The sequence below is a fragment of the Rhamphochromis sp. 'chilingali' genome (genome assembly GCF_963969265.1).
Source record: "Rhamphochromis sp. 'chilingali' genome assembly, chromosome: 20".
NCBI lineage: Eukaryota > Metazoa > Chordata > Actinopteri > Cichliformes > Cichlidae > Rhamphochromis > Rhamphochromis sp. 'chilingali'.
This window is the reverse complement of record NC_137947.1, coordinates 31,171,244-31,189,140: the sequence shown is the minus strand read 5'-3', so window position 1 is coordinate 31,189,140 and position 17,897 is coordinate 31,171,244. Positions and strand designations below refer to the sequence as shown.

The following is a 17,897-nucleotide window of genomic DNA, read 5'->3' as shown; positions in this document are numbered from 1 at the left end:
GCCTGCCGGAGGAGCTCAGGGCCGCAGAGAACGTACATGTTTTTAAGAACAGGCTCAAGACCCACCTTTTTAATTTAGCTTTTACTTAGCGTTTATTTATTTTATGCTTATTTATTCTATCCTGTTATTCTATTATTAATTTAGGCTTTACCTAATATTTATTGATTTTATTCTTATCCATTTTTTAATCTTCTTACTCTATTTATATTTATATTGTATCCCGTTCTTATTTATTTTATCATTTTACCCTGTATATATCCTATTGTGTCATATCTCCAGTGTTTCCTCGGAGGGCGCTCTCTGCACCGGGGCTGTTATTGACCGTGGCTGCTGGGTCTCTGGGGGTCCTCTCAGCCTGGCTGGGGGCCTCCTTTGCCTCCCTCCTGCTGTGTGCCCGGCCTGGAGGCTGCGGTCTGTGACCGGCTCTCGGTGCAGACGGCTCCCTGTGATAGTGTTTCCTCACTTGGCTCATGTGAACCCAGCCCAATTTTTACTCTTTAAGTGTGCGTGTGTGTGGGTGGGGGGGTGGGGGGGAGATATGTGTGTATTCACATCATTTATGTTAATGAGAGTGCAGGGAGTGAGTTGGAGGGTGGGGTGGGCTGCTTTTAACTATGTAAAGCACTTTGTGCTACATTTTTTGTATGAAAAGTGCTTTATAAATAAAGATTGATTGATTGATATATAAGGATGCATTATCTATGAAAGAGATAAATATTGTTCTTTTAATATATGGTACCCCTACATTTGTCTGAAAGCTTACCTGTATAAAAAAAAAGAAGAAAGAGAAAGAGAGAAGGGGAACGTGAAGGACAGACAGAGAGGTGACGGGCTCAGGTGGTGTACAGAACTACAGAAACAGCACAAGGAGTACTTCCTGTTTGTGTTAGTATTAGGGCTACTAAATAAGATGAGAGCTACATGTTCCCCCACTGGCCAAGCGTCTGGCTCCTGTGAATAAACTCGTTTCTCCTTAAAACAAACGTCGGTTTAGCTCGACACCACTAGCAGAACCAGCTTAGTGTAATCGACCCTGATGTTTGTGCATCACTGTAAAAGTGAAATTCAGCTGAGTGTTCCCAGCATGTGTGTGGGTGTCACATGTTCCGTTTTGGGATATTCTGCCATTATTTATCTATAACATCGTAACCGCTCTGTGAGGTTGATGTCAGTCTGTGAACGCCATGCGTCATAAAGGCTTTAAAAACAAGTGGAACCTGAGCTGCACTGAGATCACTAATGTCACGTGACTTTGCCAACATTTGTATCTCTACATAAATCAGTGAGATTAAACGCAGTACACACTTTTAGAAGTTTACTCTTTGGCTGTCGGCCATTTAAAAACTTATCCACCGCCACACTTCCATCAAATCACTTTCCCAGAAACACTTCTGATTTCTTTCCAGATTTTTTTCTTTTTCCTTTTGCATTGTTTTCCCATTTCTGTTGTGTTTTATGTGCTTTTGCAGAGTTTTCTATTTGCAGTTCGTTTGGCCTCTGAGGGCCACCGTGCATTCAGGTCTCACAGGCAGTTCAGCAGAATACTGATATTTTGCACTTAAAAACCAGATTGATAGAGCCTGATCACTGCGCTGTGTGCGGCTTATTTAGTGAGTGAAGCTCCTGAACAAACGTGCCGAGGCACATTTGTGATTCAGCTTTCTCCGTTTGCCTGATTACCCTTTGCAAAACCTAACTAAAACCTTCACCACCAGGGGGCGGCGATGTGACAGTAGGTGTTTTATAATAATAATAATAATAATGGATACTTTATTGATCCCCATGGGGAAATTACTTGTTTTTCTCTGCATTTGACCCATTCACTCAGTGAAGCAGTGGGCAGCCCACTAAGCAGGCGCCCGGGGAGCAGTGTGTAGGGACGGTACCTTGCTCAGGGGTACCTCAGGGTAGCCGTTAAGTGGATTCGAACCTCCGACCTTCCGATCATGGGGCGACCACTTTACCTACTGAGCTATCCCTGCCCCATTTCTCTTTCTCATAAAATTTATGCCAAAAATATTAATAGTATAAAGTGGCTAATATTTTAAAAAAGTTTTGCTAGATGTAAATATTTTTGTCCATGTTGCCACTGAGCAGCGTCCTCTTCTCTAACATCAGTCTGTGATAGTCTGATGGAGGATTCCAGCTGCTCAGCTTCATCCTGTTTTTCCTCGTGATGCTCCAGATGTTCCAGATGGCGGGCCGGTTCAGCGGCTTTTCTCCTACGAAGCCGTGCTGCTGGAATAGATGCAGTCACCTGTAAAATCTGCCTCCAGCTAACAACGTCTTGTTGCCATGAAATAATAAAACATGTCAGTTTGAACATTTCATTTGTTTTGTCTTCTATTGTGAATAAAATCAATGCATTCTGTTTTTACTCACATGTCATGCGAACTTACAACTTTTTGAGAATTTTGATATAAAGAAATAGTAAACTGAGATATGTTCATACTTGATAAACGTCAGCCAACACCTTTTCTGTCACTAATCTGTGTTCTTCCATTTTACTCAAACCTCTGCTGCCTTTTATTTACTTTCTAATCGTGATTATGGCGATCAGTAAAACTCGGGAACAGGCCTGGCATCATTCTGATGAAGTGAAATCATTCCCAGCAGAAACAGACGCTTCTTTGTAGGTGTTTGAAACGCCAGCAGGAAAAGTCAGCAGGGTGTAAAATCATTCATTAATTAAACACTTTAAGAGAAAGATGAGGAAGCGTGACGGATTCAGGCGTGGAAATGTGTGTGTGTGTGTGTGTGTGTGTGTGTGTGTGTGTGTGTGTGTGGAATCTGTGGTTGCTCCTTTGCGTGGAGCTGAATGGAGTTTTTTGTTTGGGACAGTTTGCAAATGACACCGTGAGGCCCCGATCGCCGCTGTGGCCGAGAGGGGCCCCGGGCGGAGAGCCAGGATGTAAGACAGCGGGTGAAGAGGGGAGGGGGAGGGGAGTTATCTGAGGACAGCAAAGAGGAAGGGTGAGGGACCAGAAGAACAAGCGAGCGATTGAGACTGGCAGATTCTTTTGTTTTTAGACCAAAGGTATTTTTCTCCGTCCGGCTTCATCTCAGAGCCCTGAAAAAGGATCTGCTTCTGATACATCTGCTAACCTTCAGAACTAAAGTGTCCCGGTGCAGCAGGGATGCTGCTGATTGTTTGAGCTTTTAGATTTTGGTGCAAATCAAACTAAGACGTAGCATCACTGAGTTCCATCTTCAGTCTCTCTCCTGATTTTTCTGCTCTACGTGACCCGAAGAGAAAAAGGTTGCGAGTAAAACCAGCCGGCTCAGAACTTATGAGATGAAATGTTTCATCTAAATTTACAGAGAAAAAGACACAAACACGCAGGTGATGGAAAAACACCCGAGATCAATAAAAATGGAAAAGTTTGATTTTTATTTTAAAGGTTTACAAATTTAAAAGACAAAAACATCAAAATCATCTGTAATTTTTTTAGAAAACTGACATTTATGAATGAAAGCAGTATCTGCATACAGATGGCATTAACATTGCATGTTAGGATATTATAAAATAAGGTCAGGTTTATTTATTAAGCGCTTTTCGTAGACAGGCAACAAAGGTTAAAATAAAGAAAACATTAAGTAATAAAACAGACAATATAAACAATGCAAATTCAAAACAATTCAAAAGTGTTGATTAACTGAAGGCCTGTTTAAACAAACACGTTTTAACTGCTTGTTAAAGGATTCCACAGAGTCAACAAACGTAGTTGTGGTGGGAAACTGTTCCACAGCCTTGGTGCCACAGACTGAAAGGCTCCGCCCCCTTTTCACCAACCAACAAACTGTGAGCCTGTGAGCAAAGACCACGAGCAGCAGTGTAACAATAATATTTTTAACATACGTCAGAGTCAAAGGAGCTTGGAAAGAAAAGCGTCTGGACTTCTTTAAGTTGCTTGAAGACGTTTCACCTCTCATCCAAGAAGCTTCTTCAGTTCTAAGGTCAAATGGTGGAGAGTCCCAGATTTAAACCTAGTGGGAGTTTCCCCCCACAGAGGGACAAAAGGACCCCCTGATGATCCTCTAATCGCCTGAGCCAAGGTGGGAAACTGGGCGTGGGTCCCAATCAGCCAGAGTTTCGGGTGAGTTCATTGTGAAACCTGGCCCCACCTTATCATGCGAATTCCTGAGATCAGATGGCCCAGGATGTGAGTGGGCGTTAAGGCGTCTGGGAAGGGATCTCAAAGGGAAACTCCCACTAGGTTTATATCTGGGACTCTCCACCATTTGACCTTAGAACTGAAGAAGCTTCTTGGATGAGAGGTGAAACGTCTTCAAGCAACTTAAAGAAGTCCAGACGCTTTTCTTTCCAAGCTCCTTTGACTACGATGACCTGGATGACTGAGAACCTTCACAGACAACATACGTCAGAGTTGGCTCAGAGCGATCCTGCCACAGAGAGTCGGTCCTCATGTGCAGCTGCTAAGTGACGAGGGGCTTATGTGTGTTGATAATGCAAATAACGCACACATGCAAACACAAGCAAGGAGACCAAGCAGAAAAGGGACGAATAAAACACGACCTAGAACATGTTATGAGTAAATGGTGACCTCGTGAGTCTCAGGATAACTCCACCTGAAGACCTGAAAACATTTTGATGATGACCTGTTTACAGTGTTCAATACTCTTAAATAAAGGGTGTATTTGATGGTAATTATTATACAGTTTGTCGATTGCTGTTCTTCATTCTTTTCAGACGTCAGACGTCTATTTTGTCGTCACACTGTGACTCAGGTGTGAGCCCACTGGACAGCTTTAGTGGACAGATGTTAAAGTTCTGTAGTTTTCCCTGTTGATAAAGACTCCCACCACTCATTGCCACCCATACAACAGTGCTGTCAGGGTCCTGGGTCTCCCCACCCAGCATGTTTAGTTCTTTGTGATTTTTGTATTATTGTACTTGTGTGAGTTGTTCTATGGTTTCTAGTTTCGATCCCTTGCCCTTCATGTTTCTCTGTGTCCCCTCTGTTCTGTGTAGTCTGTGTCTGCATGTTTGAGTTCCCCTCTGTGTCTCTCGGTTCTTAGAGTCCTCTGCCTTATGGTTTGTGTCTCTGTGTTTCTTAGTTGCTGTCTCCACTGTGTCAAGTTTGCGTCTCTGTGTCATACTTCCTGTTTTACTTTGAAGGTCTGTGTCTTATGTGAATGCGTCCTGCTTTGCTTGTCTCGTCAGTCCTGATTTCTCCCAGCTGTGCCCTCCTTCTGTGTCTCATTCCACTCGTTACTTCCCAGTGTATTTAAACCCTGTGTTTCTCTGAGTCAGTGTTGCGTCATCCCTCATGCTGTGTCGATCTCCCTGTGTCGATCTCCCTGTGTCGATCTCCCTGTGTCGATCTCCCTGTGTCGATCTCCCTGTGTCGATCTCCCTGTGTCGATCTCCCTGTGAGTTTAGGTTGTCATTCTCCAGTTTGGTTTGCTTTTCCCAGCCAGCAAATAAAGCTGTGGTTTTGAGTTCACCCCTTGTGTCTAAGAGCCTGCATTTTGGGTCCAATTCCTGCCTGCCACACAGCGATTCATGACAAGTACAAGGACATTTTCTGTGAATAAATGAATTTTCTACACGTTTATCTTTTTATCTCCCGTCCGGCTCTGCAGCAATCACAGTTATTGTCTGAAGGACAAGAAAAATACCCAACAGATTTATTTTCCCAAGTAGGCCAGTACAGCTTTTGCTATACTGGTTTACTTGATTGTCATATTTTATTTGACCTTTATTATAATTATTTATTTATTTATTTTTATTTTGAGTTATTACAATCCGAATGCACAGGACGGGGGAACAGGAAAGAGGAAGAATGAGAGGTGAAGGGTTTTAATGAAGGAGGAATAAACTGCTTGTGGCCTTTTACGTGATAACTTGTGGTAACTGGAGCTACTGGACAAACGTAGCGCCATAAAAAGCCCAAAGTGTTGCATAAAGCAGCTCCTCCTCATCCTGTTTCTTCACGTGTTTGCAGGACTGACGACTCAGCATGACACACGGCTGTCTCAGTGGAGACACACAGCCATTCAGCTCCATGCAGGTCCTCCCACAGCACTTTGTGTATGTTGGATTCAAACCCAAGACCTTCCTGCTGCGAGCCAACAGTGCTAACCACAGCACCACTACTTTATGCTTAATCACCCAATGTCAGCACGCCTCTGCGTTCTCTGCCGACTTCATTAAACTCACTAAAGCTGCTGTTCAGAAATCAGTCAGCTGATTCTGAGCTCGTCACCACAGGTTCATTGTTTTAACAAAACGATTTCATGATGATTTATCTGTTTATAATACTGGAGAGAACAATAACAATGTAAATCCTAATGAAAAACAGTTTCTGTCACAGTGACGCGAGCAGTAGGAGGAGGCTCTTGTATCGTTGAGCTGCAGAAGAATATAAAGACATAGACGCTCGATGGGAGCCCGAGTTAATGACACGATGCAGCTTAAATCTAATATTTGAATGTTTCACTGATCAGTGTCAAAATCCACCCACGTCTACACGAACTATTGTACTCAATGTAACAGCAAAACAACTTCTTTCACTCTTTTTTGGGACAAACTTGGATATTGTTGCTGGAGCCCTTCAGCTCCATCGATGCACAGCTTGTATCCACATTATAGGCAGGGGTGAAACCGATGGGGGGTTAAAGACTATCCAATTCAATTTTATGTATATAAATTGGTGACAGTGGGAAGGAAAAACTTTTAACAGGAAGAAACCTCTGGCACAATCAGGCTGAGGGAGGGGCGGGGCCATCTGCTGCGACCAGTTAGAGGGGTCCTAAAGACGTCGGCACACAGTTTAATGCTCCACAGACATAGTTGCTGTGGGTGGGGCGGCTGCATCCAGGTACCCTTTGTCTTCTAACCCGCCCCCATGCTGACCTCACATTTTAACATTAAGCACCATAAACCTGGTGAAAAGAGAAGGCTTTAGGCCACGCCTACAATGCAAATATGAAACAAAGAGTTAGTCCCTGCAGACCTCAGCTGCTCTTTGATATTTGATAAGCAGACATTTTTACATTAATAATAATTATAAATGAGAGAGTGAATAACAGTCGTGTCCCGATCGCTGCGTCTGTTCCCAGAGCTTCACTCGTTTCAGTTTGTGAAATATTTTAGACTGACTTTCTGTTCTTAGAGGTAGTTGAATCTTCTAGTTCTCACAGTAGTTTAGCTTTGTTGTCAGCATTTGTATCTGCTGGGTTGTTTGAATTGCCTGACACTTAAATAAAGCTTAGTGCTGTCTCGATGCTGAACAACTTTATTGTCGTGGTGCATTTGAGGAATGTGACATGTTTTTCTTGTCAGGGAACTGTTTACTTTCAAACGATTTTTGCACAGCAGCTCGCTGACACGAAGGCAGACGAGTGAATCGCGTGTGGAGGACTGTTAGATAACTCACAGCCTCACCCACAGGGACCCGCATGGACCGGGGCTGAGCAGGGCGCTTTTCCTCTGGAGGAATGTAGCTGTGTATGCCCTCAGTGCAGCCACTGAGGCCTCTTTCTAAGAGACTGACACATAATAGCTTCCTGAGGTTTGTATGATAAATGAATGAGGATTAGCCCCGCCCACTTATAGCACGCTCTGCTCTTGGAGCCTGGCTCTCGTTTTGGCCATGAAACAAGTTTTCTTAACTTTTTCGGTGTCCGGGAATTAGACACAGGCTTAAATAAAGGCTTCACTTGTATTCAGGTGTCAGGTTATGAAACCCCACAACTGGTTAGTTCTGTGCAGCAGGAGTGCAGTGATGGGCTGAGTTGGTCATAAGAGACAAATACATGACAAAAAAGACACGAATGCTTAAATGTGTTTCACTAAAGCAGCAGTTTAAAAAGCTTCCTGTGCCACTCGTCATTGTCGGCTAATAGTTCACATTTAGAGGATCGCTTCAGGAAGCTGTTTACAATTCACCGACCAGAAAGGAGCACAGGAAGCTCATCTGTAACGCTTGTGTGTGTGTGTGTGTGTGTGTGTGTGTGTGTGTGTGTGTGTGTGTGTGTGTGTGTGTGTGTGTGTGTGTGTGCGTGTGAGTCAGTCTGGCACCTCCATATGGTGAACCTTGTCCAGAGATCTCCATTCAGCCTTCAGCCACGCCTCCATGAATCCAGGGTTTTCTGCATATTTGTGTGTGTGTGTGTGGAGGGGGAGGTGCTTGATGCCTCCTCCTCCTCCTCCCGTTGTTCCTACTTTACACACACACCCTTTTTCCTCTGTGTCTCAGTTCTGCTTTCTCACTTTCAGCTCCAGCAGCGTCTGCAGCTTCTCCCGAGTTTCCTTCCTCTTTGAGTCTCTGCTCCGTGCGTAAGTCAGGATGAGCGGCGAGGGACCGATGGGCCCGCTGCAGGCCAAGATGCTGAAGGCGAAGGAGATGAGCGACGAGGAGAAGGTGTACAGATACAATGGTGTGCTGTACTCGACCCTCCTGTCTCCCAAGGAGCATTTAAAGTGTCTGGAGAAGATGCAGGCCAGAGAGGACGACATCATGCTGGTGGCTTACCCCAAATGTGGTGAGTAATGCTGATCGAGTCAAAAAGATCTGTTAATGAGCTGAAGATGAGAGCCTTTCATTTAAAAACACCAACATGCTTTTAGTCGTGTTTAAACTCCATCAGACGGTGTGACCTCTGACCTATGAGCTTTCTAGGTGCAATCCCTGAACTCTTCACTCTGCAGCAGCCAGACTCCCTCAAGAGTGCACGACAATGTGCAATCAATCATGAGCCGACTACTCAGAGATGATTTAAAAGGCGAGGAAAAGGTTCACACGCCGGATATTAATCAGCAGAGGTGGGACCAAGTCATTGTTTTGCAAGTCTCAAGTAAGTCTCAAGTCTTTATCCTCAAGTCTCAAGTGAAGTCTCAAGTAATGTCAGGCAAGTCCGAGTCGAGTCTCAAGTCACTGGTGTAAAAGTCCGAGTCAAGTCACAAGTCTGAAACTTTGAATTTCAAGTCCTTTCGAGTCTTTAAAACCCCCCGAAAAAAAGCATGTTGCAGTTATATGCTAAATGTAAATATTAGACCATGTAATTTTTAAATCTGTGTTTTTCTCAACACATGACAAAATAGTGAACTTAGAAAATATACACAAATTGTGAAATTGCACCTCTTTAAAATGCAGCTCAATTAAACCTAGCTCCAAGAATAATTTTCACCGACAGTTCTGAGATAAGCTGCATGTTATTCTTGGATGCGGTTGTAGGACCAGCTTTAAAATCGCATGACAAAAATATCATACACATTAAAAAAAACTGTATCACCAACGTAGCCTGGACAACATTTGCTAGTTAGATGAAGTCAGCTATCTCATCGTAGCATATTTATATGCATATTTATAATTATACGGTTCTTGGAGTGAGTGCATACACTCATGAAGTTTAGTAACTTCAGGTCACTGCAACAAGCCCAGGTACAGTTTACCGACGGATGGGTGCAGGACCTTGAAATGCACCGTGTAGAACGAAAGACCATCGTATGTATCATAAGTTTACCAGTCTCACAAATCGTCGTCATAAATACACATTCGTTAACCGTTTATTAATAGGACCTTTGAGCTCAACGGTAATTAATTAGTAGTGGAAATAATTTCTGGTAGCATCACAGAAATGTAGCAGTGACAATAATACTGTATGCTGTAATCGTACTGGGCAATTAGTGATACAAAAAACCTGTTTTATCCTGTGAATAAAAGTATATGTTTTTGTCAATGTACCATAATAACAGAAGCGAAACACAATATTGTGTCAGGATAATTTACTATTTATGCACAATAAATAAAGGAGCATAGCGCGACCATTTCTGTTCAGCGCCAGACTTGCTTGTAACCTATATCACCAATTATGTTATGAAAATGACGTATTAACTACTAAAAAACACTGACCTTCGTGTAAATGCTTGGAGCAGACTAACCTGTGAGCTGGAGTGTTCTGGGACGTTATATTTGGTCTTTGAATGGCTGCAATCCAGGCCATCCGTCACCTCTTTGTTACTTCGGAAACATGGCTCGAACAATTTCTCTTCAACGACGTAATCCGATAACAACCGATCTCTTTACCCGTCGGCTTCCCGTGGCTGTCATGCGACCGGCTATTGCAGTTAATAATACAACGGCTTCTTGACATTTTTGTGTTTCTTTTTATCGCTGTGTGACTGATTTCAATTGAAAGCCTGCGTGCGCTAGTACCTCTTGCCACGAGTTCCCAGAATCCTTTGCGGTTTTACCCCTGAATGACATCACATTTTCAATCTCTATATAATATGCATGTTAAGTTTTATATTTGGGGTGAAATATCAAGTCTTTTCAAGTAAACCGGTTCAAGTCCAATTCAAGTCCCAGGTCATTGGTGTAAAAGTCCAAGTCAAGTCACAAGTCTTAGAACATTTTTTCAAGTCAAGTCTAAAGTCATAAAATTAATGACTCGAGTCTGACTCGAGTCCAAGTCATGTGACTCGAGTCCACACCTCTGTTAATCAGAGCAGGCAAACAAATCCAACAGGGAAACCAGCTGTAAAACAAAGACAGAGAGGAGGTCAACTTTAGGGGCAGGGCAAAGATTACAACAGCGGGAAACACGTGAAACCAGGAAGTGACGAGTCTGAAATGAGAGCACAAAAAACAAACAGACGAGTATCAGGGAAAAACGGGGAAGCCGCCACAGTTGAAGTTCGGGACCTGCTCGGCTCAGTTTTACTTCCTTATTTTGTTCTTAGACAGCTGTGCATGACTAACAGCTCAACACTGATCCTTTTCCTCAGACGAGCAAAGGGATACCCCTCTCTGTGACATCATGCAGATCTGAGAGTATAAAAGCTGTGTGAGCTTTAGTCTCACAGGGAAACACTGAGCTCAGCATTAGAAACATGTTTAATGTGAACATTCACCACCACTTCATATCAAATCTACCAGGTTACAGCAAAAGTTGAAACTTGTTTTCTGTTGGAGAAACTTTTTAAAGGCCGTCAGTGGATGGTAGCTGAGTCTGCCCTCTGCTGGGACCTCTTAAAAACACTCTCCTGATGACTTCATGCTCTTGGCTGCTTATTTCAGGTCATATTGAATAAAAGGTTTTAGCTCAGTTAGTAAAATGTACATTTTTGGTCATTGAAGTGTCAGAAAGGATTATCCAATATATTCTCATTGACTAACAGCTGATGATTGACAAGCCAGTGAGCGTGCGGCTCTTTGGCTAATGCTCCACCAAAGCCAGCGTCACGCAAATATAAGCAAACAGATCTGCACAGAAACGACCAAAGAGAGCACGAAAGGGTTATAGGCCTTATATCTGTGTAATCTCTGCAATGATAGCACAACCGCACGTGTGTGTGTGCGTGTGTGTGTGTGTGCAGGTTTCAACTGGATGGTCGGGGTGATAAAGAAGATCATCACAGCGGCTACAGGCGTGAAGTCGGAAAGCAAACTCCCACCGCTGATCGAGTTTCATGGACCAGAAAATTTAAAGGTTGTGTGTGTGTGTGTGTGTGTGTGTGTGTGTGTGTGTGTGTGTGTGTGTGTGTGTGTGTGTTGTATAATGTATATGAGACACTAAAAATCAGTCATTATTATTACAGTTATTGTTAGAAGCCGGCCTCCTGTCTGCAGGTGTGCTGTACAGGTGAAAGGTTGAGCCGTGCAGAGCGCCTCTGTGTTTGTGTGACACACCTGCTCCTGTGCAAACACAGATACCATCTAACAGCGCGGGCGCGGCGACACGTCTGAAGCACTTGTGTGTGTGGTGCTTTTAGCTATATGATAAACAGGCATGGTTTAAGAAACTGGAAGGCTTTGCTCCAGGGGAGGCACATTCACTGTCTGCAGCGTTCGTGTCTCTCAGTACAGTTTATAGCCGTTACCTTCTGATGAAAATAAAGATGTCATTCAAACCCAGAAACCACAGAAGTGCATTTTCCCCTCATGCATTTTTCTTTAATGTGAGCTCATTTTTACTGTTAGGCTCCACTACAGTGGCTTTGCATGATTCGCTTCAGAATAATCTGCATTTATATCGTACTGGGCCGACTGTGGGCTAAAACCCTAACCCAGATTACTAATTTAACAGTCTGAACACTGATGTTTGTAAAATATGCACTAAAATAAGACAATATTTCATCAGCTGCTGCTACTGGCCGAGCCTTGTTCATTCAATTTAACAATTAAAAAATATAAACATAAAGTAATTAGCAATTATTCGGACTCTCTCAGTTCTATGTGACCGGGAGAAGGCTGTCCGTTTTCTCATCGTTACAATTTTAAACCAAAACACATCAAATAAATTAAAGAAGCAGGGCTCGTTGTACTGGAACCCCGGAGCACACATTGATGAGGAGCTGTGTGGATGTTATTTTACAGCACAGTACTGACGAGGTCCCTGATCCACATCTGGATTCCTGTCAGGCTTCTCCTCAGCGTTCAGTCACTGAACGTCTGTGAGCTGCTTCAACATTTTATGAGATAAAAGGTTTAAATCAGACCCCGAGATGAAGATCACATCTATGTAAAAACAGAGCAAAATGTCTTTTCAGTCTTTGCTTTCTTCAGGAAGTTGGTTTGTCTGCTCCCATGTGGAAGTCATTTAATAGGCTGATTCCTACACAGTTCATGTTTAGAGTATGGAGGCCTTTTCCTCAGTTTCTTTTGACAGCACTGATTTGATCCCAGAGTCGCCTGAGGAAGAAAAACCAGTAAAACCTGTGTTTAATAACTGCAAGTTAAAAAGTACAGTTAGATCACACGTGCCTGCCTAAAGTAGAAGAACTAATATATTTGTATGAAGTCATATTAGGTGAAAGGTTGGATTCAAGCACGCCAACTTAACTGTAATCAAACAGTTTGTGTAGTGAATATTTTAAAAGAATAAATCCTGAAACTACGTTTAAACGTTTGTGTTTACAGCTTGACTGCAGCTGAAATCACTTCCAGGTGTGACGTAATCATGTGAAGCAGCTGCTTTGTTTGTTCCTGTTTGGATTCACAGCATTTTCCTCATAATTTTCCAAAACTTAAATTCGGTTTAGCTGGAAATAAATCAAAGATACTTAAAAAATAAAAAAATAAAAAAATAAAAAAATAAATTTGTATTTATGTAGCACCTTTCAAGACAGAATCACAAAGTGCTGCACATAAGATTATAGCAGTCAACAAAGTCAACAGAGTTCAGCATTTTTGTGGTTTGACTCTGGGAAAAGCAGCCGATTGGCTCACTGAGGAGCAGATGTGATTCCCTGAAGGTGCTTTTTCACTTCCTGTTTGAAAGAAAAGGCACATCTGGACGTGTTGCAGCTGTTCAGTCACAAACGTGCAGACAGTAATTCATCGTGAGTCGAACCCTGTAGCATTACAACCCTGACAAATTACAGCACAGGAAGCAAAATCCTTAAAAGCAAAGTCTGGAAATTCTGCAAATTTGCTTTAAGCAGACTGAATCGACCCAGAGAATGTGAAGCTGCAGACCTTTGGTACACTGGGTTCCTGAAAAGCCACACCCTGGGCCAAAGTGTTTGCACAAGCAACGCCTTCCCTGCTTTCACCACAACAAGACTCTAAGTGCATGTCACAAAATGTTGGGTAAATATGGTATGTTTTGTCCACCCTCAGAACGTGGAAGAAGCTCCTTCTCCAAGACTTCTGGGGGCTCACCTTCACCCCGACAACATTCCTGCTTCCTTCTACGAAAAGAAGACTAAGGTGAGTTTCACGAGCTCTGCAGGAGACGTTCAGCTGCATACTGCTGCCACAAGCATCTGTGTAAAACTCAAGCTCTCATTCCCACAACGAACTGCAGCTTTTCCAAATGTAACCCCAGGATTTAGATGCTTGGTTGATGACAGTGGAAACTCTGTAAGAAAAAGAACAGACCGACGCATGGACCCTGCTTTGAGGAAAAATGTGGCCAATGTTCAGAGTAGTTGTAACTGTTGTTCCCGTCTTTCTGTTCTTGTATCCTTTCTCTCCTCTCTCCAGGTCAATAAAATCTCATTTGTGTGGTTTTTCTTGCACAGATTCTGGTGGTCTTCAGAAACCCGAAAGACACAATGGTCTCCTTCTATCATTTCTCCAACAGCAACCCAGCGCTCCCATCCGCAAAGTCCTGGGACACCTTTTACTCCCAGTTCATGAGTGGAGAAGGTGAGCAAACAAACCGAGCATAATACTTATTAATGTGAGGAACGCTGGACACACTGTGGTCCAAACCTTGTCCATAAAAATACCAGCTTTTGTTTCACTCTTTGATTTGGCTTCATAATCCTGAGCTTTGCTGCACTTGTGGCCTCACAAACAGCACATAGTGCTGACTCAGCAGGGTCACGGTGGAAATGTTGGATTGGTCCAAGTGGGGCAAAGAGCTGCTGTGGCCCCACTTAGTGAGTTTGCTATGAAGCACTGCAATAAAACAGTTAGTTTAGTTGCTTATCAGGCCTGGACTGAGCACAGAGAGATGCTTGTCAGAGTATAATAAACACAGATACCATAACCTGTAAGTAAGAGATTTATAATGTCTATTAAAAGAGAAAAAGTACAGAAGAAATACTCGGTCCAAGACTGTGAGTTTCTGTGATTCTGAAATTGGATTTAAAAAGAGCAAAAATTATTTAAAATAAATTCTTCTGACTGTAAAGAAAACTATCAACGAGTGGCACAGAAGTTACTGCCAAGAGTGTATTAAAAAAAGGCCTTGGTTAGCTTGAGACACCAGAGATTATTCCATCAGGTTTATCACTAGACAGTACTTGGTTTGCTAAAATTACTCAGCTTTAGGTGTGAAAAACGATTTAGTCAAAGGAGCTTGGAAAGAAAAGCGTCTGGACTTCTTTAAGTTGCTTGAAGACGTTTCACCTCTCATCCAAGAAGCTTCTTCAGTTCTAAGGTCAAATGGTGGAGAGTCCCAGATTTAAACCTAGTGGGAGTTTCCCCCCACAGAGGGACAAAAGGACCCCCTGATGATCCTCTAATCGCCTGAGCCAAGGTGTGAAAACGGGTGTGGGTCACAATCAGCCAAGGGTGAGCTCATTGTGAAACCTGGCCCCACCCTGTCGTGTGATTTCCTGAGGTCAGATGGCCCAGGATGTGAGTGGGCGACTGGGGACCATGACCCTCGTGGGGACACTCCCATAGGCCTTAAAATCTGGGACTCTCCACCAGTTGCTTTTATAACTGAAGAAGCTTCTTGGATGACGCTTTTCTTTCCGAGCTCCTCAGACTACGATGACTGAGAACCTTCACAGACATAAAAACTATTTAGTTTAGCTTTGGATGCTAAAAATATCTTGGTCAAATTTAGGCGTTAAGAATGGGTTAAGCAATAATTTGGTTACCTTTAGGTCCTAAAAATTACTTCAGAGCTTCTGAAAAAACTGTTTCTGAAGCATTAGAATGAATGAGATTATTGATTTGGAAATCAAGCCATCGTCAATACTGGGAAGAACCCTGACAATATGTTTTTGTGAAAAAATGACTTCATAGATTCAAATCGTTTTTGATTAATTCATTTGAACCTAGACCTGGAAATTACACGTCTCAAATTGAGATATTCTGATATGATATATATAATTTATTCAGATTAAAAAAATCTATAAAATTTGATTTTAAATCTGAAGACTAGAATTACAGAAGCATTTCTAACTAAGCATGGGAAAGAGTGGCTTCGATTTTGGGGGCCATCTTCTGACCTGGTGATTCATTAATTTTTTGTCATTGTTTGTGTGTAGTTCCCTGGGGGTCTTACTTTGACCACGCCTTAGGTTGGGAGAAGAAGATGGACGACCCCAATGTCATGGTCGTTACATATGAAGAGCTGAAACAGGTAAAGCTGCATTTGACATAGAACAGTTAGACACCGCAGGGGTTTGTGGTAATGTGCGGTAATGATTCTTCTGTTTCCCGTAGGACCTGAGCGAGAACATCCGTAGGATCTCCAGCTTCTACGGCTTCAGCCTGACAGAGGCTCAGGTGCAGCAGATCGCAGATGCGAGCACCTTCAAAGCCATGAAGGAAAGCTCCAGCAGCTCCCACGGCAATATGGGGAATGTCTTCTTCAGGAAAGGTGCCCAGAAAGTAGCCTAGAAAGCGAGAAATGCATACTGTGATACTTAGCCAACATCTTATCAATCCTCAGGTGGAATCCAAATGCAGCTGTTTCACTTTGTGATGTTTGTGTCCCTGCAAAGGTGAGGTTGGAGACTGGAAGAACCATTTCACACCAGAGCAGAGCCGAGAGATGGACGAGGTCTTCAACAAACGTCTGGCAGGAACAAAGATAGGAGCCAAACTTAACTATCAAGCACACTGTCAGTAGGAGGAAGACACAGGAGAGCTTTGGGAAAAGGCATCTTTATGTGGGTTTACCTTTAATATTGTTAAACTTAAATTAGTGGATGAGGCTCAGTTCACAGCCAAAGACCCACTGTTAAAATCTCAAGTAAAACAAGCAGAAAAAAAGGGATAGAAAGAGGGAAAACCGATCTCATGATTCAAGCATTTTAACCCCAATATGCAAATGTAGTTTCAACCGAAGTCTGATTGTGTTGTGATTAGAACCTATTCTGCTCATTTCCAGCTCCATATTTCTATCCTTGGACTGGAGTAACTTTGCATTATTCACAGCACCAGTATTCAAGCAATATATGCACCACCCACTTCTCAATTTGAACATCAGATGGGGGTGGGGCTCCTGTGCCTCAGATGACCTCTTTTTGACATCATACAGATCCAAGAGTAGAAAAAACTGTCACAAACTGAGTGTTTATAGCAGTCTGCAACCGGAGCTTTTGACTGACAGGGATTATTGTATCTCATTATTTAAAACTCTGGTCAAGTTTAATATGAACATCCATCATTAGACCAGGAAATAAGGAAAACTAACTCAAACTAAAACCGCTTTTTGTTTCCTTTAAATCACATAAAGTAGATAAAGTGAGAGATGTTTGGTGTACTCCTGATGATTCAAATCAAATGAGCACACTCGTTCGAACGGCAGCTACCTGGAACCATGATGGTGCAGTTCAGGAAACACTCCTGTGGCTGATTCTGTGGCAATCAAACAATACTGTAAAACAGTCACATTTTGAGTTACATGTACATTACTACAAACAGCACATCGCTGGAAGATATCATTGCAATAAACAATAGATCTCTTTTGTCTTGACTCTGTCGGGTTTTTTATGATGAAACAATTTTAAAGTTTACTCTCGGGGGACATCTGAATGTTTTGAGGAAGTTGGATGACTTTAATCTTAAATCTCAAAAGTTTAGCTTTTCAATCTTAATTTAAGGTACAGTCAGTACTTTTTCTGGCTATTTTGTCTTTTTTTTAAAAGCATACTGTATCCATAAATGTCCATGGAACAGTGTGTAATTAAATTATCCAACAAACTGTTCATTTTTGTATTTCCTGATCTTTTGCTAAGTGATGATATTATTCAAATATGTTCAAATGTAATTTGTATGAAAAGTATTTCTTAAACAAACTGTAGTAGAAATATACAGCCAGCTGTGGCTGGTAAGGGATAAAATCTGATGGTAATGTTTTTTATCTATGGCTGACAAAACCCTGTTTGTCCTATAACAGCCACCATAGCTGGAATAATACACTTAAATTGGGAGAAGTAAGAAAACAGAATTCAGCTGATTGCAACCTGCAATCTACTGACATCTAGTGGTGAAAAATTCCACATACTGAACCTTTAAGCTGTTTGTTTAATGTTGTGTTGAAAGTAACTGCTGTTACAAAGGAATTTTCCACTTTTGAGATAAACAAAGTATCTAAAAAGAAATAAAAATGATATCTATCCCCAGAAGTTAAGATATTGTGTTACAGTAGCCAAAACGAAGCTAATAAAATAGCTTCATATAAAATGTTATAAAATAATAAAAAGCTATTTTTGTAAAAATAAAAGATTGCTC

General features: G+C 42.2%; 1 protein-coding gene across 1 annotated transcript; it reads left to right on the top strand.

Annotated features, from left to right (window-relative positions):
* Positions 1 to 8,214: 8,214 nt before the first annotated feature.
* Positions 8,215 to 17,793, top strand: sult6b1 (sulfotransferase family, cytosolic, 6b, member 1). The gene is made up of 7 exons (XM_080868645.1): positions 8,215 to 8,511; positions 11,348 to 11,460; positions 13,593 to 13,682; positions 13,997 to 14,123; positions 15,704 to 15,798; positions 15,882 to 16,038; positions 16,163 to 17,793. The coding sequence occupies exons 1-7, from the start codon at positions 8,316 to 8,318 to the stop codon at positions 16,288 to 16,290; spliced, it is 906 nt and encodes a 301-aa protein (XP_080724771.1). The 5' UTR covers positions 8,215 to 8,315; the 3' UTR covers positions 16,291 to 17,793.
* The last annotated feature ends 104 nt before the right edge of the window (positions 17,794 to 17,897 follow it).